The sequence below is a fragment of the Theropithecus gelada genome, chromosome 1, assembly GCF_003255815.1.
Source record: "Theropithecus gelada isolate Dixy chromosome 1, Tgel_1.0, whole genome shotgun sequence".
Lineage (NCBI taxonomy): Eukaryota > Metazoa > Chordata > Mammalia > Primates > Cercopithecidae > Theropithecus > Theropithecus gelada.
The window spans coordinates 49,252,899-49,267,385 of record NC_037668.1 but is presented as its reverse complement, the minus strand read 5'-3'; the positions used below and the strand labels follow the sequence as shown (position 1 = coordinate 49,267,385).

General features: G+C 40.8%; 1 protein-coding gene and 1 pseudogene across 5 annotated transcripts in view; one reads left to right on the top strand and one right to left on the bottom strand.

Annotated features, from left to right (window-relative positions):
- The window catches only part of USP48 (ubiquitin specific peptidase 48), a 104,376-nt gene that overhangs the window by 34,298 nt on the left and 55,591 nt on the right, over window positions 1–14,487 (top strand). For all 5 annotated transcript variants that reach the window (XM_025400369.1, XM_025400376.1, XM_025400361.1 and 2 more), the window contains exons 6-9: window positions 317–425; window positions 3,622–3,755; window positions 5,058–5,140; window positions 12,489–12,668. In XM_025400369.1, the coding sequence (XP_025256154.1) occupies window positions 317–425; window positions 3,622–3,755; window positions 5,058–5,140; window positions 12,489–12,668 (506 nt within the window). The remainder of the gene's footprint in view (window positions 1–316; window positions 426–3,621; window positions 3,756–5,057; window positions 5,141–12,488; window positions 12,669–14,487) is intronic.
- On the bottom strand, window positions 11,243–11,299 carry LOC112615799 (annotated as a pseudogene).

Here is a 14,487-nt window from a genome sequence, read left to right as displayed (position 1 = left end):
CTGAGTGCAGTGGCGTGATCTGAGTAGCTGAGATTACAGGCGTGTGCCACCACACCTGGCTAATTTTTGTATTTTTAGTAGAGACGGGGTTTCACCATGTTGGTCAGGCTGGTCTCGAATTCCTGACCTTGTGATCTGCCCGCCTTGGCCTCCCAAAATGCTGGAATTATATTTCATTTTTAGTATACATAATTTCTGTGAAAGAGAACTAATGAAGGTTATAAATGCTTTTTTCCATCTTTCTAGGATGTAATACAATATAACTTCGTTGCTTTCCACACTCTGATTTGAATTTTGTCATTCTATTTTATTATAGTTGCAACCAGTGTGGCAGAGAGTCAAAGCTTTTGTCAAAATTTTACGAACTGGAGTTAAATATCCAAGGCCACAAACAGTTAACAGATTGTATCTCGGAATTTTTGAAGGTATTCACATTTTGGTGTATGTATTGTTCCTGCCCATTAACAGTTAAATGGTATGCTGAATGCTATTCTGTTTTGATTTAGTGACTAGAGCTTTTATTGTGTCAGCTTTTTCTATATAAGAAGCGTCTCTGTTTGTGTAATGATTCAGAAGAAACTTTATGAAGTACCAAAGCAGGCTGTGTCTTAAAAATAATTTTGCTTATTTCAAGTTATTTTGTATGTAAAGTTATGTATGTGTGAGAAGATACTATTCTGTGAGTGGGTAGTGGGGTATTGAAAGAGCTCTATGCTCGGTTATCATAAAGGTAATTTACCTTGTCATGCAGTGAAAACTAGAATGTGTTAAATATGCAACTTTTTTACATTGATCAGGCCATTCTGCTTTCTGTATATTTAGATTCATGTGGAGATAATTCAGTGATTCTGTTCTGAGTGGAAAACTGCTAAGAGGAACCCTTTGTTGTCAAGCATGAGTGTATACATAGCGTAATAGACAAGCTTATTATCTAGCTAGCTAGCTAGCTAGCTGTCTTCAGATATATTTTGTGCTTTCTTACTTCCTCAGCTCATCCATGAGCATGCCTAAAGTAGTCATTGAATTCATTTCGCTGAATTTTTTTTTTGAGATGGAGTTTCTCTCTTGTTGCCCAGGCTGGAGTGCTATGGCACAATATCGGCTCATTGCAACCTCCACCTCCTGGATTCAAGTGATTATCCTGCCTCAGCCTCCCAAGTAGCTGGGATTACAGGTGTGGGCCACTATGCCTGGCTATTTTTTTTTTTTTTTTTTGATTTTTAGTAGAAATGGGGTTTTACCATATTGGTCAGGCTGGTCTCGAACTCCTGACCTCAGGTGATCCGCCCACCTCGGCCTCCCAAAGTGCTGGGAATACAGGCATTAACCACTGCGCCTGGCCACTGAATATTCATTGAGTGCTCACTGTGTCAGATACTTTCAGCTGTTGGGGATTAATTAGCTTTTATGGAGCCTATAAAGTAGTGGTATAGGCACCAGGGAGGGACAGTAAAATAAAGTTAGAATAGATAGTGGGTCAGCTATAATAAGGGCTTTGGAGAAAAATAAAGCAGGGAGGGTGGCGCTGGGCAATGTGCTAGGGAGTAGGGTGGAGTGGGTGGAGTTTGAAATAAAGTGATTGAAGGTGAAGGGGTGAGCCCTGTTAGAATCAAGAAGAGTGTTCTAGGTAGATGAAATAGCAAGTGCAGAGCCCAAAATGAGAATGTGCCTTGCCTGGTGGATTGAGGAACATCCTGGGCGGGGGGCGGTTAGTGTGGCTGAAGTGAGTAAGTGATAGAAGATAAAGTCATAGAGATGACACAAGGGCCATATCAGAGAGGGCCTAGTAAACCTTTGTCAGAAGTTTGACTTCTACTCTGTGTGAGATTGAGATGTCATCAGGGTCATACGCGTAGGAGTGATACAGTCTGTTTTAAAGGGTAACTGGGTGCTGAGAATAGGCTGAAGATGGGTTGAGGGCAGATGGGAGTGCATGGTGGCTTGGACCATGGGTTAACTGAAGAGGTGATAAGCACCAATTGGCTTTTAGATATATTGTCTAAGAGCAGATAAAATTTGCAGGCCGGGGCCGGATGTGGTGGCTCATGTCTGTAATCCCAGCACTTTACGAGGCTGAGACAGTAGGATCATTTGAGAACAGGAGTTTGAGACCAGCCTAGGCAACATAATGATAGACTGTCTTTGCAAAAGATAAAAAAATTAACCAGGCATGGTGTTGAACAGCCATACTCCCAGCTACTCAGGAGGCTGAGGCGGGAGAATTGCCTGAGCTCAGGAGTTTGAGGCTGTAGTTGCTAGCTATGATTGCACCACTGCACCCCAACCTTGGTGACAGAGCAAGACCCCATCTGTAAAAATAAAAAAATTTAAAAAAAAGATTTTTTTTTTTTTTTAATTTGCAGACTGGATGTGGGAGAGTAAGAGGGGAGTCAAAGATTACTAAGATTTTTGGCCTGATCAACTGAAAGAATGAAGTTGCTCTAACTGAGATGGGGAGGACCTGAGAGGAGCAGGATTGAGAGGAATTAGGAGTTTGGCTTTGAGCATGTTACATTTGAGAGGTATAGTTCCAGGAAGAAGTCGTGGCTGGATAAAATCCCCAAGGACTGAGGCCTGGGACATTCAAATTTTAGGGATCAGGGAGGTAGGAGCAGCTGGCACAGGAGGCTTGGAGGAATGCCAGTGAATTAGGAGGAAAGTTGGTGAGTGTGGTATCCTGGAAGCCAAGTGAAGAGTTGATGGTACCAGTATTGCATTACTTACGATAATATGGCACAAAAAGCTTGAGCTCAGGAGTTTGAGTCTTCAGTTAGCTATGATTGGCTGCAATTAGCTTTATAGAAATATAAAGGCAAATTTTAAAAAGAAATCACTATCAGCTAAAATGTTTGATTTTTCTACACGTCTCTTTTTAGCTTTTTCTCATGAATATGTTTCAGTAATTTTAACCAAATATGTATATAATTTTGTATTCTGGTGCCCATATGTAGTTTTTACACTCCCTCCTTTTTTTTCCTTCATTTTTTTGAGACAGAGTCTCGCTTTGTTTCCAGGCTGGAGCGCAGAGGTGTGATCTCAGCTCACCGCAAGCTCCACCTCCCGGGTTCAAGTAATTCTCGTGTCTCAGCCTCCTGAGTAGCTGGGACCACAGGTGTGTACCACCATGCCTGGTTAATTTTTGTATTTTTAGTAGAGACGGGGTTTCACCAGGGCAGCCAGGCTGGTCTTGAATTCCTGGCCTCAAGTGATCCGCCCACCTCGGCCTCCCAAATTACTGGGATTACAGGCATGAGCCATGCTGCCCAGCCTTTTTGCTGTTTTTAAATGAATGTTGCATCAAAATACATGTGACATTTCTTTTTAAAAGTTACTTTAGAATTCCCAGAAGTGGGATTACCAGGACAAAGAACCTAAAACAAGTATTTTTAATATCATACATTTGGGAAATAGGCACATCAGTTTTAAATATCAGTGTATACAACTTGATAATGTCACTGCTGAACAGTTCCCATTACTTTGTGTGTCCATTATTTATAGTAGCTGTTTTTAAATAGCGTGAGAGCTGTTAACTAAAATGAAATTATACTTTACATCCAGGGTTTTATCACTTGTTTTAAACCCATCTTCTTTTTAAAATTAATATGTCTTATTCTTGATCAGGAAGAAAAATTAGAAGGAGACAATCGCTATTTTTGTGAGAACTGTCAAAGCAAACAGAATGCAACAAGAAAGATTCGACTTCTTAGCCTTCCTTGCACTCTGAACTTGCAGCTAATGCGTTTTGTCTTTGACAGGTAAATGTGTGCAAATAGTAGTATTTGTTGTTCATTGTGGTACTATGTACAGACTTTACCATAGATAGATGAGATGATAAAATGATTGTAATTTGAAACTCCAGACTTGAGGATGAAAGTTATAGATGGAGCCTGTCATTTTGAAATGTCAGTATTTCATGATTTTATTATCATAAAAATTTTAAAGAAGCCAACCATATATAATTGATAACTAGAAAAGTAAAAAATCCTTACTTTTTTTATTCTAAGAAAGTATTAAAAACTGTAGGCCGGGCGCGGTGGCTCACGCCTGTAATTCCAGCACTTTGGGAGGCCAAGGTGGGCGGATCACGAGGTCAGGAGATCGAGACCATCCTAGCTAACACAGTGAAACCCCGTCTCTACTAAAAATACAAAAAAATTAGCCGGGTGTGGTGGCGGGCACCTGTAGTCCCAGCTACTCAGGAGGCTGAGGCAGGAGAATGGTGTGAACCCGGGAGGCGGAGCTTGCAGTGAGCCGAGATCGCGCCACTGCACTCCAGCCTGGGCAACAGAGCGAGACTCCACCTCAAAAAAAAAAAACTGCAAGGGCCGGGTGCGGTGGCTCACGCCTGTAGTCCCAGCACTTTGGGAGGCTGAGGCGGGTAGATCACCTGAGGTCAGGAGTTTGAGATCAGCCTGGCCAACATGGTGAAACCCCATCTGTACTAAAAATACAAAAATTAGCCAGGCATGGTGGTGCATGCCTGTAATCCTAGCTACTGGGGAGGCTGAGGCAGGAGAATCACTTGAACCCAGGAGACGGAGGTTGCAGTGAGCTGAGATTGCACCATTGCACTCCAGCCTGGGCAACAAGAGTGAAACTTTGTCTTGGGAAAAAAAAGAAAAAAGAAAAACTGTAAGTAAGTGAATTACCCTGATCTTCAGTATTATCCGATATTTTAAATAGAATAAATTTTGTACTCATTACACCCCCGCCATGGGAACGTATTTTTCATTTTATAATTAAAATCAAGGCAATGTTGGCACATGTGCATGTCTGCATGTCTTCTGTAAAGCAGAATAATCTGTTTTTCTTTTGTGATTAAGCTGAAACTTCTGGAAAATAAGCTGTGCTTGGAATCAGCACTTTGAATTCACATTTTTTAACCTATTATTTGTCCAGCTATAAAGTAATAATTCTGTTTACTTCTAATTGTACATGTTTTGGAGGAAGATTGTTAAGTGAAAGCTACCTACTGTTGAGTTTATTAAAATAACTAATAGAGCTTATATGTTATGATTGTTTTAAATGTAAATATAATCAGCTTTCCTCTTGGTTAGGCAAACTGGACATAAGAAAAAGCTGAATACCTACATTGGCTTCTCAGAAATTTTGGATATGGAGCCTTATGTGGAACATAAAGGTAATATTTTTACTGAGAAGTAAACATTATAATGCTCAGAGACTCTAACTTGTGATCGGCTTGTGATGAATATAGAATAGCAGTCAATTGCCAGTTTTTGTTTGCTAATCTCTGGGAATTTCTGTCTAGGAACAAAGACTTTTTTAGGAGAGCCAAGATGTTAATTCCATTTTGTGAGAGTAGGTACATAGCAAAGATGAGGTGGTTCATGGATATGTACAGAATTAAGGGTATAAAAATAATTTGTAAAAAATGAATACTGTTTCTGAACCCACACTTGCCACCTTAGTTTCAATACTATTATTTGTCATTTCTCAAAACTAACAGTCTCCAAGTTGCCTCTATTCACTTTTTAAAAAATGTTGTCCCGGAAACATTAGGTGGCGTAATTCCAGTATTTATGCTTTCATTTTTCATATCTGCAACCACTGGTATGCCCTAGGATGCTATCATTGTTTTAACAAGAAATAAGTACTGCTTTTTTCTTTTGGTAGTCTTCATCCTACCAAACAGGATGAGTCTTACTAGAGAAAGAACTGTTTCACTTCCCTTTAAGGTTGATTGTAGTACTTATGAAATATTATGTATGTATGTATGTGTGTATGTATTTTTGAGACAGAGTCTTGCTCTGTTGCCTAGGCTGGAGTGCAGTGGCACGATCTTGGCTCACTGTACCCTCAGCCTCCCTTGTAGCTGGGATTACAGGTGTGTGCCACCAGGCCCAGCTAATTTTTGCACTTTAGGGTTTTGCCGTGTTGGCCAGGCTGGTCTCAAACTCGTGGCCTCAAGTGGTACACCTGCCCCGACCTCCCTAAGTGCTGGAATTACAGGCGTGAGCCACTGCCCCGGCCTCAAATTTTTAATGTAGAAATAATTTTATAAACTCTGTCTCTTTCCAAAAAAAGAAAAAATTTCTAGAGGCAGCTTACAATGGAAGCAAGCTGTAAGAACCTTTAAGAGACATGATTGGGAAGGTTGGGGAGGAAAGTGCTAAATAGATACGTAAGCTTTCAAATGTATGATACTCTTCAGTACTGTACTTTAAAATTTCTATCTCTAGGGAACAAGGAAACTGTTTTCAACTTTGCTTTTGGACTTCAATGTTAGATTGTTATATTTTGTTGAATAAATAAACTTAGCTCTATTTTACTTTATGGAGTAGTTTGCTGCTTGCCTCCTTTGTTCAGGTAATTGAAATTGAGGAAAATCTAATGGGTTAGTGGCTTCCCAGTGCAGAAACTTAGGAGATGTGAAATGAGCACTTTGCTTGACTCAACTGGATGAGTTTGAATTGTTACTATTAATAGTTATTAGGTTTATTATATAGTTGTCCAGTTTATGCTATAAAGAAAATATTTATCAAAAGGACGTGTTAGATCAAAACCTGTGGAAATATTTAATTTTGGTATGTTGGTTTACTAAATATAGTGCTTTTTATTTTTTATTAATTTGTTTTCGAGATGAGGTCTGGCCCTGTCACCCAGGCTAAATTGCAGTGATGTGATCACTGCTCATCACAGACTCAGCCTCCTGGGCTTAACCTGGAACAACAGGCATATTCCACCATGCCCAGCTAATTTTTAATTTTTTTTTTTTAGAGACAGGGTCTTGAACTCGGCTCTAGTGATCCTCCTACCTCAACCTCCCGAAAGTGCTGGGATTACAGGCATGAGCCACCATGTTTGTCTCCTTAATTTTTGAATAAATAAGTAAATAAATAAATATTGTCTTCTCATTTTAGAATTGTTAATTAGGGCTGGTAAAAGCAATCTAGTGGTTTATAGTTATAGGCTTGTCTTTTACACGCTGTTGTAATACTTGCTCTGCCTTATATAGGTAGAAAACTAAAAACAGTTAACTTTTGTTAATTGCTTGGAGTTTGTTCTAGATAATTTGGGAGATTCAGAAAGCATAAAGAAATACAAACCATGGCCGGGCGCGGTGGCTCAAGCTTGTAATCCCAGCACTTTGGGAGGCCGAGACGGGCGGATCACGAGGTCAGGAGATCGAGACCATCCTGGCTAACCCGGTGAAACCCCGTCTCTACTAAAAAAATACAAAAAACTAGCCGGGCGAGGTGGCGGGCACCTGTAGTCTCAGCTACTCGGGAGGCTGAGGCAGGAGAATGGCGTAAACCCAGGAGGCAGAGCTTGCAGTGAGCTGAGATTCCGCCACTGCACTCCAGCCTGGGCGACAGAGCGAGACCCCGTCTCAAAAAGAAAAAAAAAAAAAAAAAAAAAAGAAATACAAACCATGTGTAATTCTGTCATCCAGATAATTAGTATTTATATTTTCCCATACCCACATATAACCACACAAAGCTGTACACACATAGCTACACAAAGATCAGAAGATGGATCTAAAAGATGATCTATTGTTAAAAGGAGAATCCACCTGTTTATTTAAATGGTGAGCCTGCAGATATGCAGACATCTGTAGAATGAGGGATTCTCATTTTCAAACATTAGCCCCTGACTCTCCAACTCAAGTCTTGCCATGTTCCTTGGGGATTTAAAAACTTATCGTTTTTTTTTTTTTTTTTTAATTTTGAGATAGAGTTTCACTCTATTGCCCAGGCTGCAGTGCAGTGGCATGATCTCGGCTCACTGCACCCTCCATCTCCTGGGTTCAAGCAATTCTCCTGCCTCAGCTTCCCTAGTAGCTAGGATTACAGACGCCTGCCACCATGCCTGGCTAATTTTTTATATTTTCAGTAGAGACGGGGTTTCACTATGTTGGCCAGACTTGTCTTGAACTCCTGACCTTAAGTGATCTGCCTGCCTTGGCCTCCCAAAGTGCTGGGATTATAGGTGTGACCCACCGCCCCTGGCCTAAAAACTATGTTAATTCTGAAGTTTTTCTTTTTCTTTTTTCCTTTTTCTTTTTTTCTTTTTTTTTTTGAGACAGAGTCTTGCGTCACCCAGGCTGGAGTACAGAGGTGCGATTTCGACTCACTGCAACCTCCACCTCCTAGGTTCAAGCAATTCTCCCTGTCTCAATCTCCCGAGTAAGCTGGGATTACAGGTGCCCGCCATCATACTCAGCTAATTTTTGTATTTTTACTAGAGACGGGATTCGCCATATTGGCCAGGCTGGTCTCGAGAACTCCCAGCCTCAGGTGATCTGCCTGCCTTGGCCTCCCAAAGTGGTGGAATTACAGGTGTGAGCCACCACTCCTGGCCTTCATTTTAAAGTTGATGAGTTTAATGAATTGATGAATATAAATCCAGGTTATCTGCAAGAATTAAAATGTCAAAATTTTTAATGCTGTCTGTTGGTAATAAAGTTACAGCTACTGCTAATACCTGTGGATTACTGTCTTCATTAATGATATAGGGAATATTATTAAGATTCATTTGTATACGCTCCTTCCAGCTGACCCATTAGCAACTTCTCTTTTTCAGTGATCTTGCATTCCACCCTTGTTCGGCCCTTACTCAGTGCCTTACCTTGCCTTGTCCTTCCATAGTTGAAATTTCATGTATCTCAGCATATTTTAGTTTTTTCTTTTCAAAATTTGAAATATATCATATTCCTAAAAGTTCAACATGCAAAAATGCATGGCTTAGTGAATTATGAATTATGCGTACTCCCCAGATCAAGAAAGAAGAACATTTCTGGAACCCCAAAAGCCTCCTTTTGTGCCCCTCCCAGTTGCACAGTTAAAACCACCTTCCTCCCCTTAAGTGTAACCATTTATCTGACTTTCATGTGGAACGCTTCTTTTATTTTTTTCTTCTTTAGCATTTTACTATAGCATGCATCCCTAAACATAGCTTACTCTTTTTTCTCCTGGGATATTGCCAGCCATAGCATAACCCATAATTAAATCTTACTGTGCTGCCCCTGCTTCTTTACCTGGGTTATTGAAGGTAGTGGGAGAAGAACCCCACTGGTGACTCCTCCAGATCCTGCTGAGTCTGTGATAGTTAACAACCTTATCAAACTTTGTTCCTCCCAGACCCTGCAATGTCTTTGGACACTGCTGCCTTCTGTGTTTTCAGCTGAGGTTTCATCCGTTGGACACTCTTGTGTTTGTGAGAACTAGGTCCCGCTGAGGTTTCTGGGACCCAATGTACTCCCATACTCTGGAGGCTGATGCATTTCTAGAGAATCCTGGGCTTTGGCTCCTCTTCAGCCTCCTTTTCTTTTCTCTTCCTCTCTTCCTTACCCATTGTCTTGCAAAACGAGGTGCTTTTGACCAATTAGGGTCAATAGAGCCACAAAAAGAAATGTTTCACCGTTCTCAGTTACTGATCTATTTAAAGTGAGTTGTCATCAATATTTGTTCACAAATGTATTAAAGGTATCCAGAATATTAAAAAAAATTTTTTTAACCACTTTAAACATTAAAAACACCCAGTTTTTATAATCCATTACTGACAGTGTTGGAATATTGTTCAGGACGATCTCTCTACCTGAGTTGGTTGTTGCAGTGTTGTTTTGTTTCTTCTGTCCGTGGCTGTCTTTGACTGCATGCTGCTTATTGCACATAGAGAATTATTTATGGGGATTCCCCTAGGGCTAGGATACATGCCATCTCCTCTGCAAAGCCCTTAGGTTTATTTCTGTCAGGCATTTGGGGCCTCTGCTGGTTAGGTATGATCACAGAGTTCAAGGCTTGAGGTTCCCTGGCTTACACAGACTGGAAGAACTTGGTATGGGCAATCTAAGACCATGACATTTCCCCCTCCTTTTTATTTCTGCTGCTCTGTTCAGGACTCAGGAGTTTTTCTTTCTTTTTTTCTTTTTTCTTTTTTTTTTTGGAGACAGAGTCTCGCTCCATCACCCAGGCTGGAGTGCAGTTGTGCAATCTTGGCTCACCTCAACCTCCGCCTCCTGGGTTCAAGCGATTCTCATGCCTCAGCCTCTCGAGTAGCTGGGATTACAGGTGTGCACCACCCATGCATGGCTAATTTTTGTATTTTTAGTAGAGACAAGGTTTCACCGTGTTGGCCAGTCTGGTCTCAAACTCCTGACCTCAGGTGATCCACCTGTCTCGGCCTCCGAAAGTGCTGGGATTACAGGCACAAATGAGCCACTGTGCCCAGTCAGGAGTTCTTATGGTTCCCTGAGGTTAGGAAGATAGGCTTTTTCTGGCTCACCTTCACATGAAGTAACGGGGAGAGTGCATGCAGTAGAAAGAACAGTGGGGAGTGATTCCAGGTAAGCCCTAAAATTGGAGTATGAAAATGCCCCCTAAGGCAGTCTGGGCCAGCTAATACTAATAATTAACCTAGAAAATATAACATGTATTCTTAACTCTCCAGATAACATCTTTACCCTCAACGATCTCAAAACGTTAAGCAATCGACACTCCCCTAAATTATTTTTAAGATGGTCTTGCTCTGTCATCCAGGCTGGAGTGCAGTGTGGCACGATCACGGCTCACTGCAGCCTTGACCTCTCAGACTCAAGCGATCCTCCCACCTCAGCCTCCTGAGTAGCTGGGACCACAGGTGTATAGTACCATGCCTGGTTGATTTTTTAAAGTTTTTATAGACTGGGTCTCTCTATGTTGCCCAGGCTGGTTTTGAACTTACGGCCTTAAGCAATCCTCTTGCCTTGGCTCACAAAGTCCCGGGATTACAGGCGTGAACCACCACACCTGGCCTATTTTTCATATGTATTTTAGTTCTACCTTTTTTAAAAAAGAAACTTACAGACTGTCTTGTATAGGAATCCTGGTGTTGACCCACCTCCTTTGTTTATCATTCTTTGCATTCTGGACCTTCCATCTGGAAGAGTTTTAAAATACTGAATTAGAGCTTATAAAATTCTTTTAGTAAGGGTCTATGGGTGAAAGATTCTTTTCACATATTATTGTCTGAAAGTGTCTATTTTGTCCTTGTGGAATTCATTTTCTCTAATCATGAATGGTTACTTTTACTCATTGAAGATATCATTGAAGAAGATAGCATTCTGTTGCCTTGGGGCATCCGTTGTTGCTGTCGAAAAGTTGGTTGCAGTCTAATTCTTGTTTCTACAAGAGGCCTGTTTTATTTTGTCTAATTTTAAGACCTCTTCTTTGGTTTTGGTGGCTTGCAGTGTCACTGTGACCAATTTTGGTTTGTTTTTTAATTTTGATTCTTTAAAAATCTTTCTGGTTTTCTAGTAGGAAAGCCTGCTAGACAAATTCTAAAAGAGCTGTTAACACTTGGTTTGATTTTTAATTGATTTGTTCTTCTCACCTAGGGCATCTGAAAATTTTCCAACTATTACCTCTGAATGCTTTTTCTCTTTTCCCTTTCCTTCTGGAATGCCAGTTAGATAGGTGTTAGATTTTCTTACTCTATGCTGCACGACGCCCAACTCTTCATTGCTTTGTCCTGCATTCTGCATAATTTCTTCAGCTCCACCTTGCACTTTATTCATTCGCTGTTCAGGTGAACCTGATCTGAGGTTAAACCATTTTATGGAGTTTTGACTGTCGGTGACTATGATTTCCATTTCTTGGAGTTTGATTTGGTTCTTTATCATTTGATTTTCATTTTCTGCAGTCTCTATTCCTCTTAATCTCATCATTTATTTCTTTAAATATACTTAAAATTTTATTTATGTATTTGCTATTTCTACTGACTGAGGTGAAAATCTTCATCAGTTTGATTTTGCTGCTGTTTGCTACCTCGCAGTTAGAGTGACTTGTGTTATGTGACGTGTGTGTGTGTTGACGGAACTCATTTCTTAGGACTATCACTCGTCCCAGGACCACATCAAACACGACTCTTGGCTTGGGGTTTTTCTGACTTCATAGGCAGTGTGAATTCATAGTAAAGAAATCTTTTTGAGGGCTGGCTTCTTATGAAGTTGTAATGGAGGTTTCCTTTTGGTTTTTGATTTTTACCCCTAGGTCCCAAAGTATAAGTATAAGTTTTCATGACTTGCCGTCAGTTTTTGCCAAAGCATTTATCTTCTCTTCTATAAACAATAGCCTTTTCATTTGACATTCGTGCCTCCCTGGTTTGTGTAAGTTTTAATTTTTGTAACACATCAGAGAGTATGAACAGCCGATTCTTGGGACGCGTGTGGCCTCGCTAGTCTGTGCTGAAGAGCACAGTATGTAGTAGAGTAGCTTATACTCCCTGAGTGCCCAGGATGCCATAGTTTTTCAAAAATCCATGTATTTTGCAGAGGCTTGGAGAGTTAATACAGTGTGCTTAGAGTGTGTTTAAGAGAGTTAAGGGAGTGTAAATATACATTATTTTGTAAAAGTAATTTGTAAAAATTTTAGGTGACATGTTTTTAGTTATACCGCATGTATAAAGATTCGTAAACATTACAATTCAGGCTCAGGATATAAGAAATACTGTTATCCAATGTTTCTTTTACTTTCTCCCTTTCTCTCCAGGTGGGTCCTATGTGTATGAACTCAGTGCAGTCCTCATACACAGAGGAGTGAGTGCTTATTCTGGCCACTACATCGCCCATGTGAAAGATCCACAGTCTGGTGAATGGTATAAGTTTAATGATGAAGACATAGAAAAGATGGAGGGGAAGAAATTGCAACTAGGGATTGAGGAAGATCTAGGTAAAACCTTTAAGTTGTGAGTGCCCTTTTAAAATATAAATTTATTTAGTAGAAATATTTGTGATAAATTATTATGGCTCAAGATTATTATGTTACAGACTCTCAAGGATATTTGCATTTCTTAAACACATGTAAAATCACTGAACATCTTGTATTAGCAATGCTTGTTTTTCAGTTTTGTGTTCTTTTCGAGTCCGTGTCTTACTCTGTTGCCCAGGCTGGAATACAGTGGTACAATCACGGTTGACTGCAGCCTAAACCTCCTAGGCTCAAGTGATCTTCCCACTTCAGCCTTCCTAGTAGCTGGGCCTGCAGATTTGTGCCACTACACCTGGCAAAATTTTGTGTTTTTTTGTGACAGTCTTACTCTGTCATTAAGGCTGGAGTGCAGTAACACCATCTCGGCTCACTGCAACCTCTGCCTCCTGGGTTCAAGCAGTTCTCATGACTCAGCCCCCTGAGTAGCTGGGATTACAGGCATGTGCCACAATGCTCAGCTAATTCTTTTTCCTTTTCCTTTTCTTTCCTGTTTTTTTTGGTCACTCTTGCTGCCTTCTTGTCCAGGCTGGAGTGCAATGGGAAGATCTCGGCTCACTGTAACCTCTACCTTTTGAGTTCAAGAGATTCTCCTGCCTCAGCCTCCCAAGTAGCTGGGATTACAGGCATGTGTCACCACGCCTGGCTAATTTTGTATTTTTAATAGGGACACGGTTTCCCCATGTTGGTCAGGCTGGTCTTGAACTCCTGACCTCAGGTGACCCACCTGCCTCGGCCCCCTAAGGTGCTGGGATTACAGGCATAAGCCACTGCACCTGGCCTTAATTTTTTCTATTTTTAGTAGAGATGGGGCTTCACTGTGTTGGCCACGCTGGTCTTGAGTTCCTGGCCTCCAGTGATCTGCCCACCTTGAACTCCCAAAGGGCTGGGATTACAGGCATGAACCACCATGCCCGGCCAACCTGGAAAAAATGTTTAAAACAGTTTTTTTGTAGAGACGGGGTCTCACCTGGTTGCCCAGGCTAGTCTCGAACTCCTGAGTTTAACAATCCTCCCGCCTTGGCCTCCCAAAGTGTTGGGATTATAAGGCATGAGCCACCACGCCCAGCCAACAATGCTTGCTTTTTAAAATTTTAGTTAAAAAAGTTTACAATTATTTTTTTCCAGAGATGGTTTTCATAGTGTCATGTTTTCAGTAAAGCTTGAAGGCAAATGATCAGTTTTTAATTACCAGGCTTATTTAAGTGGGTAGGGGAGGATCATAGGTATTAAGTTAATGATGATGAATAGTAGATTTAATGTAGTAGGATTAGTAGTTGTTTTCCTTGGGTCAGGAAATTTATTTTGGGGAACTAACTGTAGCAGGTAAACTTTGTTTTTCCTTCCTTTAAGTATCTTACCCAAATCCTTGAGCAGTGCTTCTGTGGAGAATGAGCTGGTTGCTACTGTGTAGTGGTGAGGTCTCCCATAAAGAGTACTTCTTGAAATAGTGGTGAGGTCTGCCATAAAGAGTACTTCTTGAAATAGTATCCTAGTATATACTTTCATCACCTCAGTTGTCTTGGGCCTAAGTACCCATTTATTTTCCAAAGGAATGGACAGTTTTTCTACCTGGAGCCATCTCCTGAGCTGTTTATCACTTTCTTCCCATTGTCTGTCAGACAGGTATAGACAATTGTCCAAGGGCACAGGCTTTGTTCTGGAAATCCAACACACAGCATAGTGAGATGACACATGCAGACTCACAACTGTGGTCATCATTTCACAAGAAAGTGCTAAACAGCTTTGGATGAGGTTCAGACTGTGGTATCTGAATCAGAGA